At 44.6% G+C, this 17,812-nt stretch overlaps 1 protein-coding gene across 1 annotated transcript in view; it reads right to left on the bottom strand.

The window, feature by feature from the left end:
• ADAMTS8 (ADAM metallopeptidase with thrombospondin type 1 motif 8) overlaps positions 1–17,812 on the bottom strand; it is a 42,183-nt gene that overhangs the window by 11,652 nt on the left and 12,719 nt on the right. The window contains exons 2-8 of the mRNA XM_028708090.2: positions 8,192–8,431; positions 6,520–6,652; positions 5,588–5,755; positions 3,911–4,209; positions 3,230–3,413; positions 1,956–2,131; positions 1,120–1,295 (exon numbers count right to left, since the gene is read on the bottom strand). Of these exons, the coding sequence (XP_028563923.2) occupies positions 1,120–1,295; positions 1,956–2,131; positions 3,230–3,413; positions 3,911–4,209; positions 5,588–5,755; positions 6,520–6,652; positions 8,192–8,431 (1,376 nt within the window). The remainder of the gene's footprint in view (positions 1–1,119; positions 1,296–1,955; positions 2,132–3,229; positions 3,414–3,910; positions 4,210–5,587; positions 5,756–6,519; positions 6,653–8,191; positions 8,432–17,812) is intronic.

The following is a 17,812-nucleotide window of genomic DNA, read 5'->3' as shown; positions in this document are numbered from 1 at the left end:
GGGGGAGAGAGGGGTGATAATTCAGAAGCAGTTAGGGCTGTTGCTGCATCAGGTGCAGCATCCTAGAAATGTAGCAGAAGCTAGAGAGACACTTCATTTCCCAAGAAAACAGGGAATTGGACAGATAGGGCAAAAACAATGAGTTTTGATCATAAATGCAATGCTTTTTTTTTATTTTTAACAATTCCTTTATATATACCTGTCTCAAATCCCCGGATGAAGTATTGAAAGAATATTGCTATCTGCCTGAACTTCAAGGTCTGTATCTCCCTTGAGGGTTGTTGGAGAACTAAGCTGACATATCCTTAAGAATGGTAGCTGGCAGATCCTTGTTCTTGCTTGCACATCAGAGCTGTTTCTGGATTCCCCAACTCAGTTACACAGCCCATGCCCTACTGGTAGGAACATACACTGAATGGCAGCAGCTCTCCTGGGCTTTAGGTAGGGTTCTCTTCCAGCCCTACCTGGAAACACTGGGAAGTGAACCTGGAATCTTCTGCATGCAAAGCAGATGCTCTGTCACTGAGCTGCTGCTATTATTATTATTATTATTATTATTATTATTATTATTATTATTATTAACCTACTTCACGGCAGAAAGCCATCAAAATAGCATACAAAATAAAAGTGGAATAATACACAAGCTCTCAAAACAGTAACACCATTACTACAAACTCCAGAAACAGCACAACAAATTTCTTCAGCTACAAAATTGATATTCCATAAAGGACCATGGCCCCTTCTGCAAAGGAACTCTCCCCTGTCCTCAGCAGGGAAACTGCTTTATACATCGGTCGATCTATCTTATTACTGTTTGCACTGATGGGCAGTGCCTCTGGAGGGATACAGACAGGGAACATTCCTAGCTGTGCCTGAAGATGCCAGGAACTGAAACTAGGGCCTTCTACATGCAAAGCTACGAGCTTTCCCCTTTGATCTATGATTTTTGTGCTTCTGCAGCACCATCTTTAAATCCAGCTCCAGAACCATGATAAACAAGGAATCAGGTCAGCCATCGCCTCCTATGCAGTCTTCCTCTGGTCTACCCCGCCATCACCCAACCATCTCCCTCCTTCGCAATACTGGGATTGGCTGAAGCTGCCCTGGTCTGCCTCATACTTAGATTTGTTGAGTGAGCCAGATATTTTCTTGCAAGTTGAGCCGTTGCCACCGCAAATCCCACACTTGTCTAACTTCTTGGGCGAACCAATGATGTGGTCACAGCCAGCCTTGATGCACTGCCCACTCACACAAACAGAGAGGGTGTCGGGTGCACAGAGGGTCCCATCAGCTACCTGAAACAAAAACAAAGCGAGAGCAAAGTGAGGTTCCGTTGCCCTTCTCTGTGATACCATGATTTAGGACAGGCATCCCCAAACTCGGCCCTCCAGAGGTTTTGGGACTGCAACTCCCATCATCCCTGACCGCTGGTCCTGTTAACTAGGGATGATGGGAGTTGTAGTCCCAAAACATCTGGAGGGCCGAGTTTGGGGATGCCTGATTTAGGATAACCCCAGTCTGCTAAAATGTACATACAGTTTGCACATAATTCATTTTTTTGCTTTTTCGTTTAGTTGCAAAAAGAAGCTCAAATATTAAGAAAAGTGAATAAGATGGATTATAATTGGAAATTGTTTTAGTTTAAGAATGATATTGGAAAGCTGTTACTTTCAACTACAAGGAAACTCAGAAGGGAGGGACTAGATGAAGTCAACCAATATGTTTAAAAGGTTGGATTTGTAAAGAATTAAGTTTGTTGTTATTGTTTATTGTTCCTTTTTTCTTTTTTCGTTCATTGATGTATTTTTCTTTTTTCTGTTTTTTCCTGTGTTTGTGTGTCATTCTGCTTTGTGTTTTTTGTTATAATTGTAGAAAATCTAATTATTATTTTCTTAAGTGCTGTAACTGCTCGAAGGGATTTTGAGGTTACTCTCAGAGCAAAGAGCAAGTCTTACTTTGGACTCAAACACTTTGAATTGACGGGTTCCCCCTTTAGCCCGGCAGAACAGCTTGCAGCGGTCGCGAGGTGACACGCCTGTGTACATGGGGACCCACTCCAGCAGATTCCCGTTTGTGTCTGTATAGTTGTAAGTGTCATACTTTTCACACTGTTGCTCTCGAAAACTCTTGCCTGCAAAGGAAACGAAAGGCAGCTGATTGCACATGAAGACATGGAAGCCCAGAAAAATAGCCATCCTGGCTAGTAGCCATTGATAGCCTTCTCCTCCATGAATTTTCCTAATCCTCTTTTAAAGCCATCTCGGGTTCTCTGGGACATGCTTCTGTAGCAAGTCCTGATCTTGTTCATGTTAAGGGGCATAGCTAGACTGCAGTCATCGGTCGTGTTCACATCATACATTCGAAGCGCTATGTTATCACGTTAGACCAGAGCTTTCCAACTTTTCATGTTGGTGACACACATTTTAGACATGCATCATTTCACGACACAGTCATTCAGTTTTACTAGCAAACCGGAGGTTAAACTAACCCCTTTCCAGCCCTGGGAGGAGGACGGGGAGCGCTTGCCCGACACACCTTCACACTGCAGCCAACACACTAATGCATCGCTACACACAGTTTGGAAAGCTCTGGGTTGGACAGTCGCAGCTTCCCCCAAGGAATTCTGGGAGCTGCAGTTTGTTAAGTGTGTTGAGTGTTATTCAGAGACTCCTATTCTTCTCCCAGAGCTACAATCCTCAGAGTGGCTTAAAAAGCAATCTCTCCACCCAAGGAACTTTGGGAACTGTAGTTCTGGGAGGGCAATAGGGATCTCCTAGCAACTCTTAGCAGTCAATAGCAGACTACAGCTCCCAGAATTCTTTGGGAGAAACCATGATTGTTTAAAGTGATATCATACTGCTTTAATGGTATAGTGTGAATTTGGCCTTAAACTAAGTTAGTAGTCATTCTGTCATTCCAGGGACCCCAGGTATTGTAGTTTTCTGGGGGGGAGGCAATATTAATGATCTCTAACAGGTCATTCTCTGCATCCTGACTAGACTAATAATCCCAGGATTCATGACAGATAAAGCAATAGAAAACTGACAAATGTCTGCAGTGTAGTTAACCCTTACAATATATTAGCTGATATCTTAACGGCTTCCTGCCCATCCTTACAATGGTTGCATTCTTGTCACAAGCTATTTCCCTTTGGTTGGGGTGGGGTCAGCTCTGCTTCTTCCTTCTGGAGTCAGTGGGAATTAAGGTTTGCCGGGAAACAGCTGATTACCATTCGGTGGGCATTCCTCAGTGTGGCATGATTCATACTTGACTCTTTGGCCTTCGCAGTATTTGCCTCCATTCTTAGGTGTGGGGTTGTCACACCCTCTTTCGGAGAAATGGACTCCTCCACCACATGTCCTGGAACATGGCCTCCATGGGCTCCAGGGTCCCCAGTTTCCATCCACTGCCGGCTGCAAAATACAAATCCCTGAGTTAAGGCCCTGATTCCAGCTGATTTGCCATTGGGAGGCTGCCCCAGCCCCTGTCATCATGGCAGAGAGAAGACCAGCTTGCCCCCATCCATTGGCCATCCAATGTGGAAGTTGCTCCAATGCTGGTTTCCCCTCTTCCCTCCCTGGTCCTCTTTCCTTTTGTATCATGTCTACTGGATTTGTATAGCAATTAGAAATTTTTGCATGCTTTAGTTAAATATATGACGACAACGACAACGACAACAACAACAACAACAACAACAATAGTATCAGGCATGAAGGGAAAATACACGATCCCTGTATATTTTTCCATGTGAGTGGGAAGGTGTTCTTGTGTTTATAATTTTGAAATGGCAGAAAGAGAAAGGGGTACACACCCCTTCCTGTTTGGAGGAGAAATCATAGAAACTGTGTTATTCAAGTGTTATCTGGCGTTTAGTCAGAGGTGGGCTGCCTGCTTCTCACTAGATGATTACCTCAGGCATCACTGTGTCTTGGGCCACACAGTGTCCATCCAAACACATCTTCTCTGCCCCACAGGGTGTCCCATCTGCCCAGGGCAAGCTGCCATTCCTGGTGTGGCACAGGCGCTCCCCTGCCTCCAGCTTACACCAGAGCTGGGAACAGATGTCCTCCTGCGTGGTGTTTGGGCAGTGTCGAAACTCCTTGCCAAAGATCTGCTGGCACTGATGATCAAGGTTGTATAGGGGGACTTGGCCTGGAAGGTCTGTGGGGAGGGCAATGGGTTCGGCAGGTTTGTCAAGCAGGCAGTCACCTGGTGAGGGAGAGAGGTAAAGAAGGTCACACCAAAGGCTACTTTTTATTCATTTCAATAATGAATAATAAGGATTTCAAAATATGGTTGTATTTTGGCTTGCATATTGTTTAGGAAAGTGTGAAACAGGTAGGTATGTCTTTAAATGTCTACTGAATCAGCTTCCCAGCTACTGCACAGCCAAAGTCAAATCGCATACATAACAAAAGAAGTCTGTATTCCAACTGGAAATATCACCAAATCTAGAGAAGCTAAGGATTTCCTTGCATAAGAACAACCTCCTGGATCAGGCCAATGACCCAATGAGTCCAGCATTCTGTTCTCACAGTGGCCAAGCAGATAGATGCCTGTGGGAAACTCACAAGCAGGACTTGAGCACAAGGGCACTTGCCCCTCCTGTGGTTTCCAGTAACTGTGTTCAGAAGCATTGATACCTCCAACCATAATGGCTAACAGCCACCCACTCTCCTCCATAAATTTGCCCAATCCTCTGTTTTTTAATTTTTAATTTTCAATGCAAAATTACAACAAAAATTACAAACATAAAATCCAGAAAAAAACCAAACAAAAATAAAGCAAAACAAAACAAACAGAAACAAAAACAAAAACACACACACACAAAAACCTACAGAGAAAACCATGTCATCATCATAATCTTTACATACATATACACATATTGACTTCCGTACGTATACACATATTGACTTCCTTCCTCTGTTTTGAGACCTCAAAATTTTTAATCTTTCTGAATTGTTGTATCTAATGTAAATTACCTCTATCTTTATACCCTTTGCACCGTTTTTCAATTTCTTTAACCCTGCAAAGCTTCATTCGTTACATACCGATATACTTACTCCTGAACAATGTTTTTTTCATATATTCTTTAACACAATCCCATTCTTTTGCTAATTTTTGGTCTGATTGTCCCCTTAAGAATGCTGTGAATCTTGCCAAATTTATATATTCACAAAGTTTAATTTGCCATTCTTTTATTGATGGAATTTTTTTATTGATGGGGGAGGGGAATGCCCAATCCTCTTTTAAAGGCCATCTCTACCTCCTGTGGGAGCAACCTTCACTGCTTAACTATGCGCTGCATGAAGAAGTACTTTGCTTTACCTGTCCTAAAATCACAAAACCGTAGCACATGAAAAGTTGCAAAAGTGTTCAGATTCTGACACATAGCCTATCTTGAGTTTGGCATTGACTAAATGCCTTGTGCAACTGAAGAGGGAGAAACCACAATATTGTCAATATTGTCAGAGATGTAATCTTGACATTACCAAGGAGTTTCTAATAGCCATTCTCAAAAGATGGATGGGCATCAATGGGACTGTCCCAGCAGACATCTGAAAAGGATAGCAAGTTCGATACCTACCGTGCCCTCCATCCAGAAATTCTGTGATGTGCATGGCACTGCAAGGGGACCATGGCAGAGTCTTGTTTAAGTGGATGAACAGAGGGGCCATCATGTGATGCTTCCCTAAGGTCCCAAAGTTCTTCTCACAGGCCTTGGAATCGTCATGAGGCATGCTGAGTACATGCCCTGGAATGAAAGAGCATAGAAACAGGAGGTGAATGAGCTATTCCTGCCTTTCTGAACTGATAATTGTCCTTGGAGATGGCTTCATTGCCCTAAATTCCTTTGCAATGTCTCTCCCATCCCCAAACAAAGTGCTATAATACCCTAGTAAACTTCTTTCCAAGTCTGCCATCTGAAAGCTCTGCTCACCCTGTACAAAAAAGGCCACTGAAAATAAAAAGTTACCCTAAAACAAAGCTTCGGTTTTCAGTGCCATGATCCCTGTTACGCAATAAGAAAAGCTGAATTTTGAAACCTGCATTTTGCAAAGCTGCAGGTTTTCTATTTTTGCAGCACTCTTCTGCAACATTTGCATACTGCATAGTTTATTCTGCTTTTGCTAGTTAATTACACAACAGTGCACATGGCAATGAAAAACTTGTTCAGCAACTACTTGGGAAATGACTGTAGTTCAATGATTGAGAGCATGCCATGCAGGCAGAGAGTTTCGGGTTCAATTCTTATCACAGGACTGGGAAAGGTTTTTGGCAGCCACTGCCAGTCAGTGCAGACAATATTGAAGCAGATGACCAGTGTTCAGACTCCGTAAAAGACAGCTTCTGAGATTCCATTGGCTTCCTAAATTTCAGCAGTCATTGTTTAAATATATGCAAGCTTATATTTCCAACTATGAGGGCTAGAAAAGTGTGGTGGTTTTTTTTTAAGAATGGCACTATGATGGGCTTCCTCCCGCCTGCTGTGCACATCAATATGGGCATGGTAACTACCTAGTTCATGGGCCAAGGTGTAGGCTGCCTGGAGACCCTCATCTTCGATCACAGAACAGCTCTTGTTTGGGTTGCACATGGTGCCTGTCTCAGCCACTCCAAGGGTCCTGCAGCCCTGGTGTCCACAGAAATCCTGTGAGTGAGAAAATGAAGCAGAAACTAGTACACAAAGGAAACGGAGCCACCGTCATCCCCAATGGACCTCTCACACAATAATGTAAATGAACAGATCGTTCCACACTTGAAAGGAACTGATGTTTCAGTGGGGTAGCACCTGCCTTCTGGAACTGCCTTCCCCTTGACATCAAGGCAATCAGTATTTCAATGCCGGTTCTAAGTGTGTTTTTATTGTATTATAACTATTGTTTTTAACTGCTTTGTCTTTATTACTTTGTGTTTTAAAATTGTTTTTAAAATTGTACGTTGCCTTGAATCCCAGCTTGGGATTTTTTAAAAAATTATAGCCCTGAGGTTTTTCTTAGGTCAACTTGTTTTTTAACTTCTGGTTTATACCAATAATTTTAATGTATATTTTATGTAAACCACTGAGAGTTTTTTTTTTTAAAAAACCACACCAATTAAGCGGTATACAAATCCTGTTTTTTAAAAGCAAATAGTGAGGAGGGCCACCTAATAGCTATTCTGTTATCTTTTTAGTGTCAGGGAAAGACCTTGTCATTCTCCAATGGCTTTTTGAACTTCTTAGAATTTGTTAATTCTTTTAAGCAACTGTGAGGGTTTTTTCATAGAATTGTAGAATTTTAGAATTGGACGGTACCCCCAAGGGTCATCAACTGCCTGGAATGCAGGAATCACAGCTCAAGTGTTCCTAGCAGATAGCCCCCAGTGAAGGAGAGTCCACCACTCTCTCCCTTCCTCTCTTAGTGATTTGTTGTATGTTTCAGTTGCTGGCTTTGCTATATTATTTTATCAAGCAGTATTGTTTTCAACCTTCCTGCTAGTCCAGCCTTCTAAACAAACCCTTATGTCAGGCATCCCCAAACTCAGCCCGCCAGCTGTTTTGGGACTACAATTCCCATCATCCCTGACCACTGGTTCTGTTAGCTAGGGATGATGGGAGTTGTAGTCCCAAAACCACTGGAGGGCCGAGTTTGGGGATGCCTGCCTTACGTATTTGGGGTGTGTGTGTGTCATCCCTAATACAGTGGTACCTCTGGATGCAAATGGGATCCGTTCTGGAGCCCCGTTTGCATCCTGAAGCGAACGCAACCTGCGTCTGCGCATGTCGCGATTCGTCGCTTCCGCACATGCGCATGATGTCATTTTGAGCATCTGCGCATGTGCGAGCGGTGAAACCCGGAAGTAACACATTCTGTTACTTCTGGGTCACTGCGGAGCGTCACCTGAAAACGCTCAACCTGAAGCATATTCAACCCGAGGTATGACTGTAGATATTTACTGCAAGTATACTCTTATCTCAAACATTTTGATATGAATGCAGATGCTGTTTCCCACTCTGCATACAGTTCAGACTTCTAACGGTCATTTTTCTGGTTGCCTATTGCAAAGAGGAAAAAATGGCAATGTAACAAAGGGTGCTCCCAGATGACCTCTTTATTGAACCTTCAACCTGGTTTGTTTGCAGGGAGATTAGACAACGCTGGCCTCTGAGCAATTCTGTCTACACACCTGACTGCAAGCGTCTACACACCTGTCTCGTCAACAAGACTGCCGTGTCATAGTGCTCGGGGAGACGGTCACTTGCAGGGTTGAACTGCTGCTGCCACTCGCAGAAGTTCCGTAGCATGAGCCCTCCGTTGTCAGACACTTCTGGCCCAACCTTCTCATCTTCCACCACCACCACCTTCACCACCACCAAACTGATGGAGTTCTTCAGGCTGGGGTGCTTGTAGATCTGAGCAGCCACAGACATCAAGGTGAGGATGTGATTCTGAAACATAGAAGCAGCCAAGCGGGTCAAGGCAGGGGATGATATCTCATTCTTCAGTCAGGGGGTGATACTCTGCATTCTACAGAGGGATCTATTTTGTTTTGTTTTGTTTCAATTTTTTTATTGATTTTGACAAATATAACATATATATAAAAAAAGGAAACACATTACAATACTAAAAAAGAAAAAGAAAATAAAAAAGAAATAAAGATATAAATACATATTCCTTCTAAAGTTCATTTTTTTATTTTTTTTTATTTTCAATGCATAATCATAACAAAAATTGCAAACATTGAATCCAAAATAATACTATACAAACAAAAAAGAACGGAACATAAAAAAAAAACAACACAGAAAAAAGCAAAAAAAAAAGCAAAGGAAACAAAACAACACTAAACAAAAACGAAAAAGCACACATCTACAGAAAAAAACCATATCATTACGTACATATACATATATTGACTTCCTTCCTTTGTTCTAAGACCTCAGAAATTTTACTCTTACTATATTGTTGTGTCTGGTTAGATTACATCCATCTTTGTACTTTTAAAAAGCAACAACAACACAATTCCCCCCCCCTTTAACCCTGTAAAGCATCATTCATTACATACCAACCCTAAAGTTCATTTTAATTTCCTCGAATCCCCCCTAACTGAATTTCATTATATCCCCTTGTAACAGCTCTCCTCTTCTTTCTAAAAATAAAATTAACTCTCAGTTTACTATCTTCTAGTCTTTTCTTGATGTTCAAAATCCACAATGTTTAACAAATCATTCTTATTTTATTCCTAAACCTATTTAATATTGTCAAGTGACTTCAAATTATCTTATATTAAAATATTTGGCTAAATAGTCTTTAAATTTCTTCCAATCTTCTTGATACTCCTCTTCTTTCTGGTCGCGGATTCTTCCAGTCAGGTCGGCTAGCTCCAAAAAGTCCAACATCTTCATCTGCCATTCTTCTACTGTTGGTATTTCTTGAGATTTCCAATTTTTAGCTAATAGCAGTCTTGCTGTTGTAGTGGCATACAAAAACAATCTAACGTCTTTTTTGGGCAATTCCAATCCTATTATTCCAAGCAGAAAGGCTTCTGGTTTCTTAACAACAGAGGGATCTATTTTGAGGGTTTGGTTTGGAAGCCGTGAGCTGGTACAGAAGTATCCAAAATGCATTACAAAAAGAGAGGGGCAAGTTGTGTTTTTGTTGCTCTTAAATATTCCTTAGAGCAGGGAGGGGGAACCTGTGGCCCTCCAGATGTTGCTGGACTGTAACTCCCATCATCCCTGACCATGGACAGTCATGACAGCTGCTGATGGGACTTCGAGTCAGCTATATCTGGAGTACGAATTGTGCTTTACACAATGAATAGGGGAGTGAAGGAGTTACCACACAGATTGTATTTAAAATATTGATTCCAAGCCATTTTTGCCTCCATTCTAACTGAAAGGCAATTTAAAGTTTCAAAGAACGTGCGTACTGAGCTGTCAAAGAAAATATGTCCAGAGACATGTAACAGACAGCTTAATCCTCGGTGCAAATAATTTAAGCCACCCTTCTTTTTGTGACTTCCTTCCCACCCCTCCAAAACAATCCGGATAGGATTGTTTGCTTTGCAGAGGCACCTACAGTAAATGTTTGCCTTACAGGATCAATTTGCCTTCAGTAAAGAGGACTATTCACTTTCCAGAAGCCTTTGTATGGCGACCCCCCCAGCGAGATGCTCTCTTCTTTAATGACTCAACAGGTTGCATTATCTAGCCTAAGATAACCTGTTGAAACTCCATAAGGTAAAGGATCCCTGAACGGTTAAGTCCCGTCAAAGGCGACTATGGGGTGCGGCACTCATCTCACTTTTCTGGCCGAGGGAGCTGGCGTTTGTCCACAGACAGCTTTCTGGGTCGTGACCTGCATGACTAAACAGCTACTGGCGCACAGAGGGCTGTGATGAATGCCAGAGCACACGGAAACACCATTTACCTTCCTGCCATAGCGCTACCTATTTATCTACTTGCACTGGTGTGCCTTTGAAGTGCTAGGTTGGCAGAAGCTGGGACAGAGCAATAGGAGCTCACACAGATTCAAACCACCAACCTTCCAATTGGCAAGCCCAAGAGGCTCAGTGGTTTAGACCACAGCGGCACCCACATCCCTAAAACTTTGTGTCTGATACTAGTTGCGATGGTAGAATCTGGCAATTTCAGTTCTCATTTTTCCAAACTTATGCTTAGTTCTCCACATTTTTATGTTGGTTTGCCATGATGATGATGATGATGATGATAATAATAATAATAATAATAATAATAATAATAATAATAATAATATCCTCCTGAAAATTAATCTATTTAGGTGCAACTTTCTCTGAATATACACATTTTCAATGCAATTTTGCCTAACTGTATTTTTGCCAAGCCATTCTCCCTAATATGCATTTCGGTACAATATCTTCACTAATTTGTACATTTAATGCACATTTTACTCAAATATATGCTGCTTGGCTGGAGAACTGTATTGCAAAATTCAGAAGTGCAAACTTTGAAGAATGTCTGTGTGTTGGGTCGGTCCACACATTGTTTCAGGTGAGTCTTGCATGTGAACTGAATTGAATTCCTCCCTCATCTCTAGCTACTAGTGACATGGTTTTCCCTACCTTGGCAAATACAGTTGAACACAGCAAGAGAAATGGAAGGCATCAAAAGATAATTGACACCCCTAATCCCCCCTGATACTGATAATTCTAATGTCTGAACTGCAATGTACCACAAGTAAGAGGTCAGAAGCAGTTAAAAAAGAGAGATGGTTATAAAGGTTGCCAAAATTGGGGGGCTGTGGACACATTTGCAAAGCTGAGAAACTGTTGAGGGCACCACACGCCCATACAAACACACACACACACACTGCAACCTGTTCTATTGGATGCAATAGAATGCTTCATTCGAGTCTAATTTCATTGTGTGGGAGGGGCTCTAATTGATTGGTGTTGACTTCAAGCCAGCATGGGATTAGCTACACTCCAGAGTTTCCAGTCAGGAACTCTGGAGCGTAGCTGATCTCTGCCAAAAATGGGGCTTGATTGGTGCTGACTTAAAGCCCCACATTCAGCAGGGACAGGCTCCACTCAAGAGCTCCCAAGTGGAAGCAATCTCAGCAGGATTGCCTTTGGTGCCAAACTTAAACAGTGAGAAATACAAGCCTCACTTGCCAAGGAATAATCACAGCACAGCAGAAGAGGGCTGTTGCCTTCATACCCTGCTTGTGAGTTTTCCAGAGGCACCAGGGGCAGAGCATCAGCTTAGCATGCAGAAGCTCCCTGGTTCAGTCCTTGGCATCTCAAGGGAGGGTTGGGAGAGAACCCTGCCTGAACCTCTGGAGACTTGTTGTCAGGTAGTATAGACCAGGGATTGCCCACGTGTTCTGAAGACATCACAGTCCACAATTCTCATCATTCCTGCCCACTGGCCATGGTGGCTGGGGCTAATGGGCATTGTAGTCCATCTGGAGGACACCATGTTGGCTACCCATGGGGTTGGTTGGCATCCATTTGTCTTGGGAGACAATGGAGGTGCGTGCCTTTGGGGGTGAAACCAAACTGTTGGAAGGTCACAGCGTCTGCTGTGGCTGTAGAGACCAGAGGTCGGCAACCTAAGGCCCATGGGCTGGATACAAGGGGAATCTGTGGGGTTTTTTTTCATGGCACGGGCACCGCTCCCCCCGCTGACATTTTCCCCGCTCTCCCTCACTGCGGCGGAATCTCCCCCTCCTCCCAGTGTAGCAAATCGCTGGCCAGTCGCCTGCTAAGGTTTCAGACCCTGGCCAATGGGTGAGCGGCACCTGAGCGTGGCCAAGAGGAGGAAGGGGGCTGGGCTGAGCTGGCCGAGTGCATTTCCAGCAGCCCCTCGTTGGAGCAAGCTGTTTGCTGCCGCCACCTGTGCCACTGCTGCTCTGCCCTTGCGAGCGGCAGAGGCTGTCAGAGGAGGAATAAGCAGCCCGAAAGCAGTCCTTTTGGGCTGCTCATTCCTTCTCCGCCACTTCTGCCACTGTCGTTGGTGGAGGAGGAGGAACGAGCAGCCCCAAAGCAGCCCTTTGGGACTGCTTGTTCTTCCTCCGCCGCTGCTGCCACCAGCCTCTGCCTCTCAGCAGCACCCTAGGTAGGCAGGGGGACGGGAGGGACTGGGGGGGTGGAGAGAGAAGCCCCCTCTGCCATGTGCATGTGCGCACCCACACATGCACTCTGGCTCACCAGGAGGTTTGTGGTGCGGTGAACCGGCCCACCCCCCAAAAAGCTTGCCGACCCCTGGGAGAGACTGATGTGGGAGAGATACGTTTTGTTGCACCTGGGACAGATGAAGCTGTTTGGTTGTGTGGCTGCAGATGCACCACAGCATTTCTTCTCTCTGCGCTCCTCCCAGCGGTCATTCCTCCTCTGGTCACTGCTATGGATGCTCAACCTGACTGCCTGTCTCCAGGCACTGCAGTCGTGTGCAAGGGATTCCCACATGGCGGGGTTGATGTTGCCAGCCTTCATGCTATGTTTGCAGACATCTTTGTAACACAGAGTTGGTCTGCCAATGGGCCTGGTGCCTGAAGCCAGTTCTCCTAAGGGCATGTCCCTTGGGATCCTGCCATATTCCATTCCGAGGACATGACCAAGCCAGTGTAGAGGTCACTGAGACAGGAGTGCAAACATGCTGGGAATGTAGGCATGGGAGAGCACATCTTTGTATAGAGTGGCAATACTTATCTAGAAGGACCATCTATAAGGCAGCTTCCTATGCTCCTATCTGGTTGGCCAATGGATCAGATGGACCTTTGGTCAGATCTTTTGTTCTGCAGCCTTTTCAAAGAGGCCCAGCAAGGCTGACTCCAGCCTTGCCTTTGTGAGATGTAGGCGATACACACCAATGACACATTTGTGAATGGGATGTCTTCCTACACAGACCATTTGCGTATGCTCTTGAGCCTTCACCCTGCAGCACCTCCTGCTCGGGTAAACAAGACAGTGGGGAGATGACCTCATATATCAGACACTCCAGCTATGTTTAAGTCAGATGTTAACATCTTATCAGAATTCTGGCTTCTTTTGGCACTGGCTCACGGAACCGTCTTCATGACAGAAAAATGCAGGCGTTACACAACGACGCGGCTATTGAGAAACAGCAAACGGCCCCTGCATTCCCAGACGTGCTTCCCTGTGTCAGCTTCTTGCCTTTGTGACTTCACCATAATTGTTCAATTAAGGCACACCAATAATGCTTAGAAGCAACTGTGCAGACTGTGTTCTACTCCCTACTCCATGCACCTTCTCTGCCAACTGAAGCCGGGGAAGTTAACACAAATACAGAAGAGATTAGAACATTGGGCCCAGTTCTTAAATAGCCAGCCTTGCTTTTGAATGAATAGTATCTGCTACCAGTCAGTGGATTATGATTGTGTAGGCCAGGGATGGGGAACCTGTGGCCATCCAGCTGTTGTTGGACTCCCATCAGCACAGCCAACAGTCAGAGATGATAGGAGTGTCGGAGCTTCCATACAACCGAGGTGTAATAGCTCTCCTCCTCGTCGTATCTTCGGAATCCATCAACCTCTGCTCTGACAGTGATTAACAACCTAAGTCTTTAATGAGGCTTCAGGCACGCTCCCCATTACGCAGAGTACACGGACAGCAGACAGAGCCAGGAAATATGTGCTACATTGCTACATTTATTTCTATCTACGCAGGACAGAAAAGAATATGCATCTGTTCTCTGTGAGAGACAGTGAATAACAGGAACAAAGAAACAGGAAACCAGTAACTTCAACATCCGTCTCCCGTGAGACTTCCAACAGTCTGGAATGTCAACAGAGTCTTGTGACTCCAAAAACTGCACAGTGGCATAACAGAAATCTAACAAGGAGTTGGAGAGCCAAAGGTTAGCCAGCCCTGATGTGGACTGCGGATGAATGACTTTTACTCCTCTGAAGTTCAAGTGCAGCTGGGTCTTTTGGTCAGGTGGCAAGCAGGCAAGCTGAAGGTGTTCAGAAGAAGGCCCTGACAGGCTCCCTCAGTGACATCATGCCCAGATGAAGGGAAGGCAGGAAGTCTGAGAACTTGACATCACCACATGTCAACAGATTAGCCCTGGTTTGCCAGGCCAAGATGATTATGGGCTGTGGCCCGAATGCCTGTTATTCCTTTCACTAACCTGGTGAAACAGGAGGAAAGTCAGTGTCTGATCTGGAGGCTCCTGGTCTGAAAAAGTCCTACCATGTATTTCATCAGGCCCTTTTCAGAGGTTATGGCAGCCTGAATGTGGATACCATCTGGAGGAACCCAGACCATGTGGGGCCTCTCCATGGGATGGGCTGCTTGTGCAATGCTGACTATGCCTATGAAACTTTGCATCGTTAAAATGGACCTGAACTGTATGGCTCTTGCTACACACGAAAAGCCAATTTAGCAGCTGCATGGTTTGATTTCCCATAAGCAACCAGAACCCACCCCCAATATTGTATGAAGCTGGCCCAAGGCCCCTAATGTTTGGAGCAGAAGAGAATACAACATTTACTCAGGCTGTGTACACACGGTACATTTAAATCATATGTCTTCTCCCAAATAATCCTGGGGACTCTTAATTTGTTAGGGATGCTGGGAATTGTAGCTATGTAAGAGATAAACTGTGGCTGACAGGATTATTTGGGGAAAGTCATGTGCTTTAAATGTGCTTTAAATGTATGGTGTGTGCACAGCAGTAGAGAAAGGGCAAGTGTCCACACAAGCCACTGGTGTGGTTGCTGGTTATGTCCTTCTTGCTATTTCCAGGCTGACAGTGGATAGCAATCACATCACTGATGTCTGGTCACATAAGCTGAGGTCGCTTTTCTCAGCACAGATCCTTTAATTTTTTTCCTCCTCTTCTTATCCCCTGTCCTCCACCCATCCAGCAGCCCTGCATACAAATGCTCTGGCTCCTTATCCCTGCCTTGAATCCACAAACAAATAAAAAAGCTGGAAAGCAAAGATGTAAACTAAACTGAGCAAACAGCTATTTGATGAAGATTATGAGGTCAGGTTCACTTGTTCCACCATCTGGTGTCTATTTACACCCTTTCCCTCAGCTCTTTTCTCTTTCAGGAGGGGAACAAAGACGCTCGGCTGGCCCCAGAGTGAGAGAACCTGGCTGCTCTGGGGTAAACAACAGTCACCTGGGTAAAGAAGCCCCTTGGGCTGGTGATGGAAGGGACATTTACGGTAACTAGGCTGGACTCTTGAGGAGGCGGATTCAAGAGAGGTTGGTTGGCCCTGTTTTCTCAACTGAAGACAGATCTGTTGCACGGGCCTTGAGCTTCTTCAAAGGTGGGCAGAATTCCTCTTGTCCCACTGCTTTCCGCAGGGGAAAACCACTCTTTAGCACTCAGTTGGAGCAGACGGCAATAGGATTTTCTGTGGATTGCCATTTGTTCCGATTTAGAGCTAAAGAGTGGGTTTTCCCTTGGGAAAGGAGCAGGGTGAGGGGAAAACAGCTTGGACCCGTGCCTAGAAAGCATGGGTCAAGCAGAAAACTGCTCACCCCATGCTTTCTAGGCATAGGACAAGGGGAAGTGTAGACAAGCCCTAACTGTCTCCAGTAGCTTCTCCAAAGCTGGTTATTAATGGTCTTGACATCAGCCAGGTTGTCATTCTGCTTGTGTGACTTGCTAGTCTTGTTCCAGGTATTCTTCATCTGTCTTGCTCCTTACCACTTTCCTGTCTGCCTGCCAGCTTCCCAACCTCTTTGCTGCATCCTTCTTCCCAACCCTTTTGAGCTGTCTTTTCCAGATTCACAGACCTCCAGGTTGATCCTGCCAGGATTTAAGGTAGTTGCTCAGGCCTGCAGGCAAACATCTATGGGCTCATCCAAACTTGTGTCACGATTTGTAAGCACAAGTCCGTGCTTTCCAGGCACAGGTCTGAGTAGGGGTTTTGTTTTTTGGTCTCCTCAGGAAAACCTGCTGTTCACTGTTGAATCAGAACAAACGCCAATCAGTTTTTCTGTGGATCAGTGTTTGTTCCAATTCAGTGGTAAACAGCGGCAGTGTTTGGCAGAACAACAACAAAACAAAAACAAGAAACCCTGCTCAGACCCATGTCTGGAAAGCATGGACCTATGCTTACAAATCATGGCACAAATGGAAGTCTGGATGAGTCCTCTGTCTCTCTTCCCAAGCCACACACCCTTAAGGGTTTTTTTTCCTGCCTAGAATGTATCCTCAAAACTCCTGCTTCCTTGGAGGGAGGACATAGAGGGGTGTGTGAGTGTGCATAGACTTTGCTTCTGCCCCACCCACCACTGGCATGTGGGCCCAGGAAAGTTGCCCAGAAGGGAATATGGCTTTCGGGATGAGAAATATTGTGGGTAGGGAACCTATCTAGGCTACTATTGTCTGTTTTGACTGATGGAGTAGAGCTTTTTGCCGCCACCTGCTACTTTTAGTTGGAGGTGTCAGAATTTGAACCTGTGACTTCCTACCTGCAAAGCATATGTTTTACCGCTTTCCTTCCTCGGTTGTCCCTCAGCTTCCCATGTGTTCAAACAATTGCAGCTCTTCACTGAAACCACTTAAAAGATGATGGAGGTAAAGGGATTGCAGCTTCCTCAGGACCACCCAAAGAGTGTTTGAGCTGCGTTTGACCTCGAACTTTGGGTCAGAGTCTAATTTAAAATATCACCATTTGAGTCTTTTAACAGAATTCCACTTGTAACAATAATAACGGAACTATTATAGTGACTCAGTTGCACCTGATTAACAATCTACAGTGCAGAGATTCTCCACAAAACATGACTCACTGAACTGTATTCATATCCTTGGCATTCACTTGGACCCCTGTGTAAAACAGAGTGGAAACAATCCACTTGGCACTTCTGTGTAGCTTAGAGCTTGCTGATGACTCTTGGTTGAAATATTCGGTTAAATATGTCTATTGTTATAGTCCAGTCAGAGGGCAAATATTTAGCATGAATAAGGTGCCAGCTTCAGCCTCTGATAACTCCAATTAGAGAGTCTAAAGTAGCTAGGGAAGAAGCAGAGCTAGGAAACACTTTTGTTGGTGTGTACAGACATACATAATCAGAGGTGTCAATCCTGGATAAAGCTGAGGAGGAAATTGGTTCTATTAATTTCCATCCTGCAGAACTGATTGGCTAGACTTTATGACACAACACACATTGGCTAGCTTTTGTGACATCATGGAGCCAGCATATGCTGACTGATTAGTTTTTCTGATGTCATGGAGCCATCTCTCCCCACGCCCGATTCTCTAGAGTAGTTTCTCAAGGAAGAAGAGAAAGGGGAAAGAAGAAATTGAACAAAACCTAGTAGGAGAAACCCAGTTGAGTGTCCCCTTGATTGAAAACGCAGGCTTGTGC

The sequence above is a fragment of the Podarcis muralis genome, chromosome 15 (genome assembly GCF_964188315.1).
Source record: "Podarcis muralis chromosome 15, rPodMur119.hap1.1, whole genome shotgun sequence".
NCBI classification, from domain to species: Eukaryota; Metazoa; Chordata; class Lepidosauria; order Squamata; family Lacertidae; genus Podarcis; species Podarcis muralis.
Note: the sequence above shows the minus strand (reverse complement) of the source record. Positions and strands in the feature narration are given on the sequence as shown.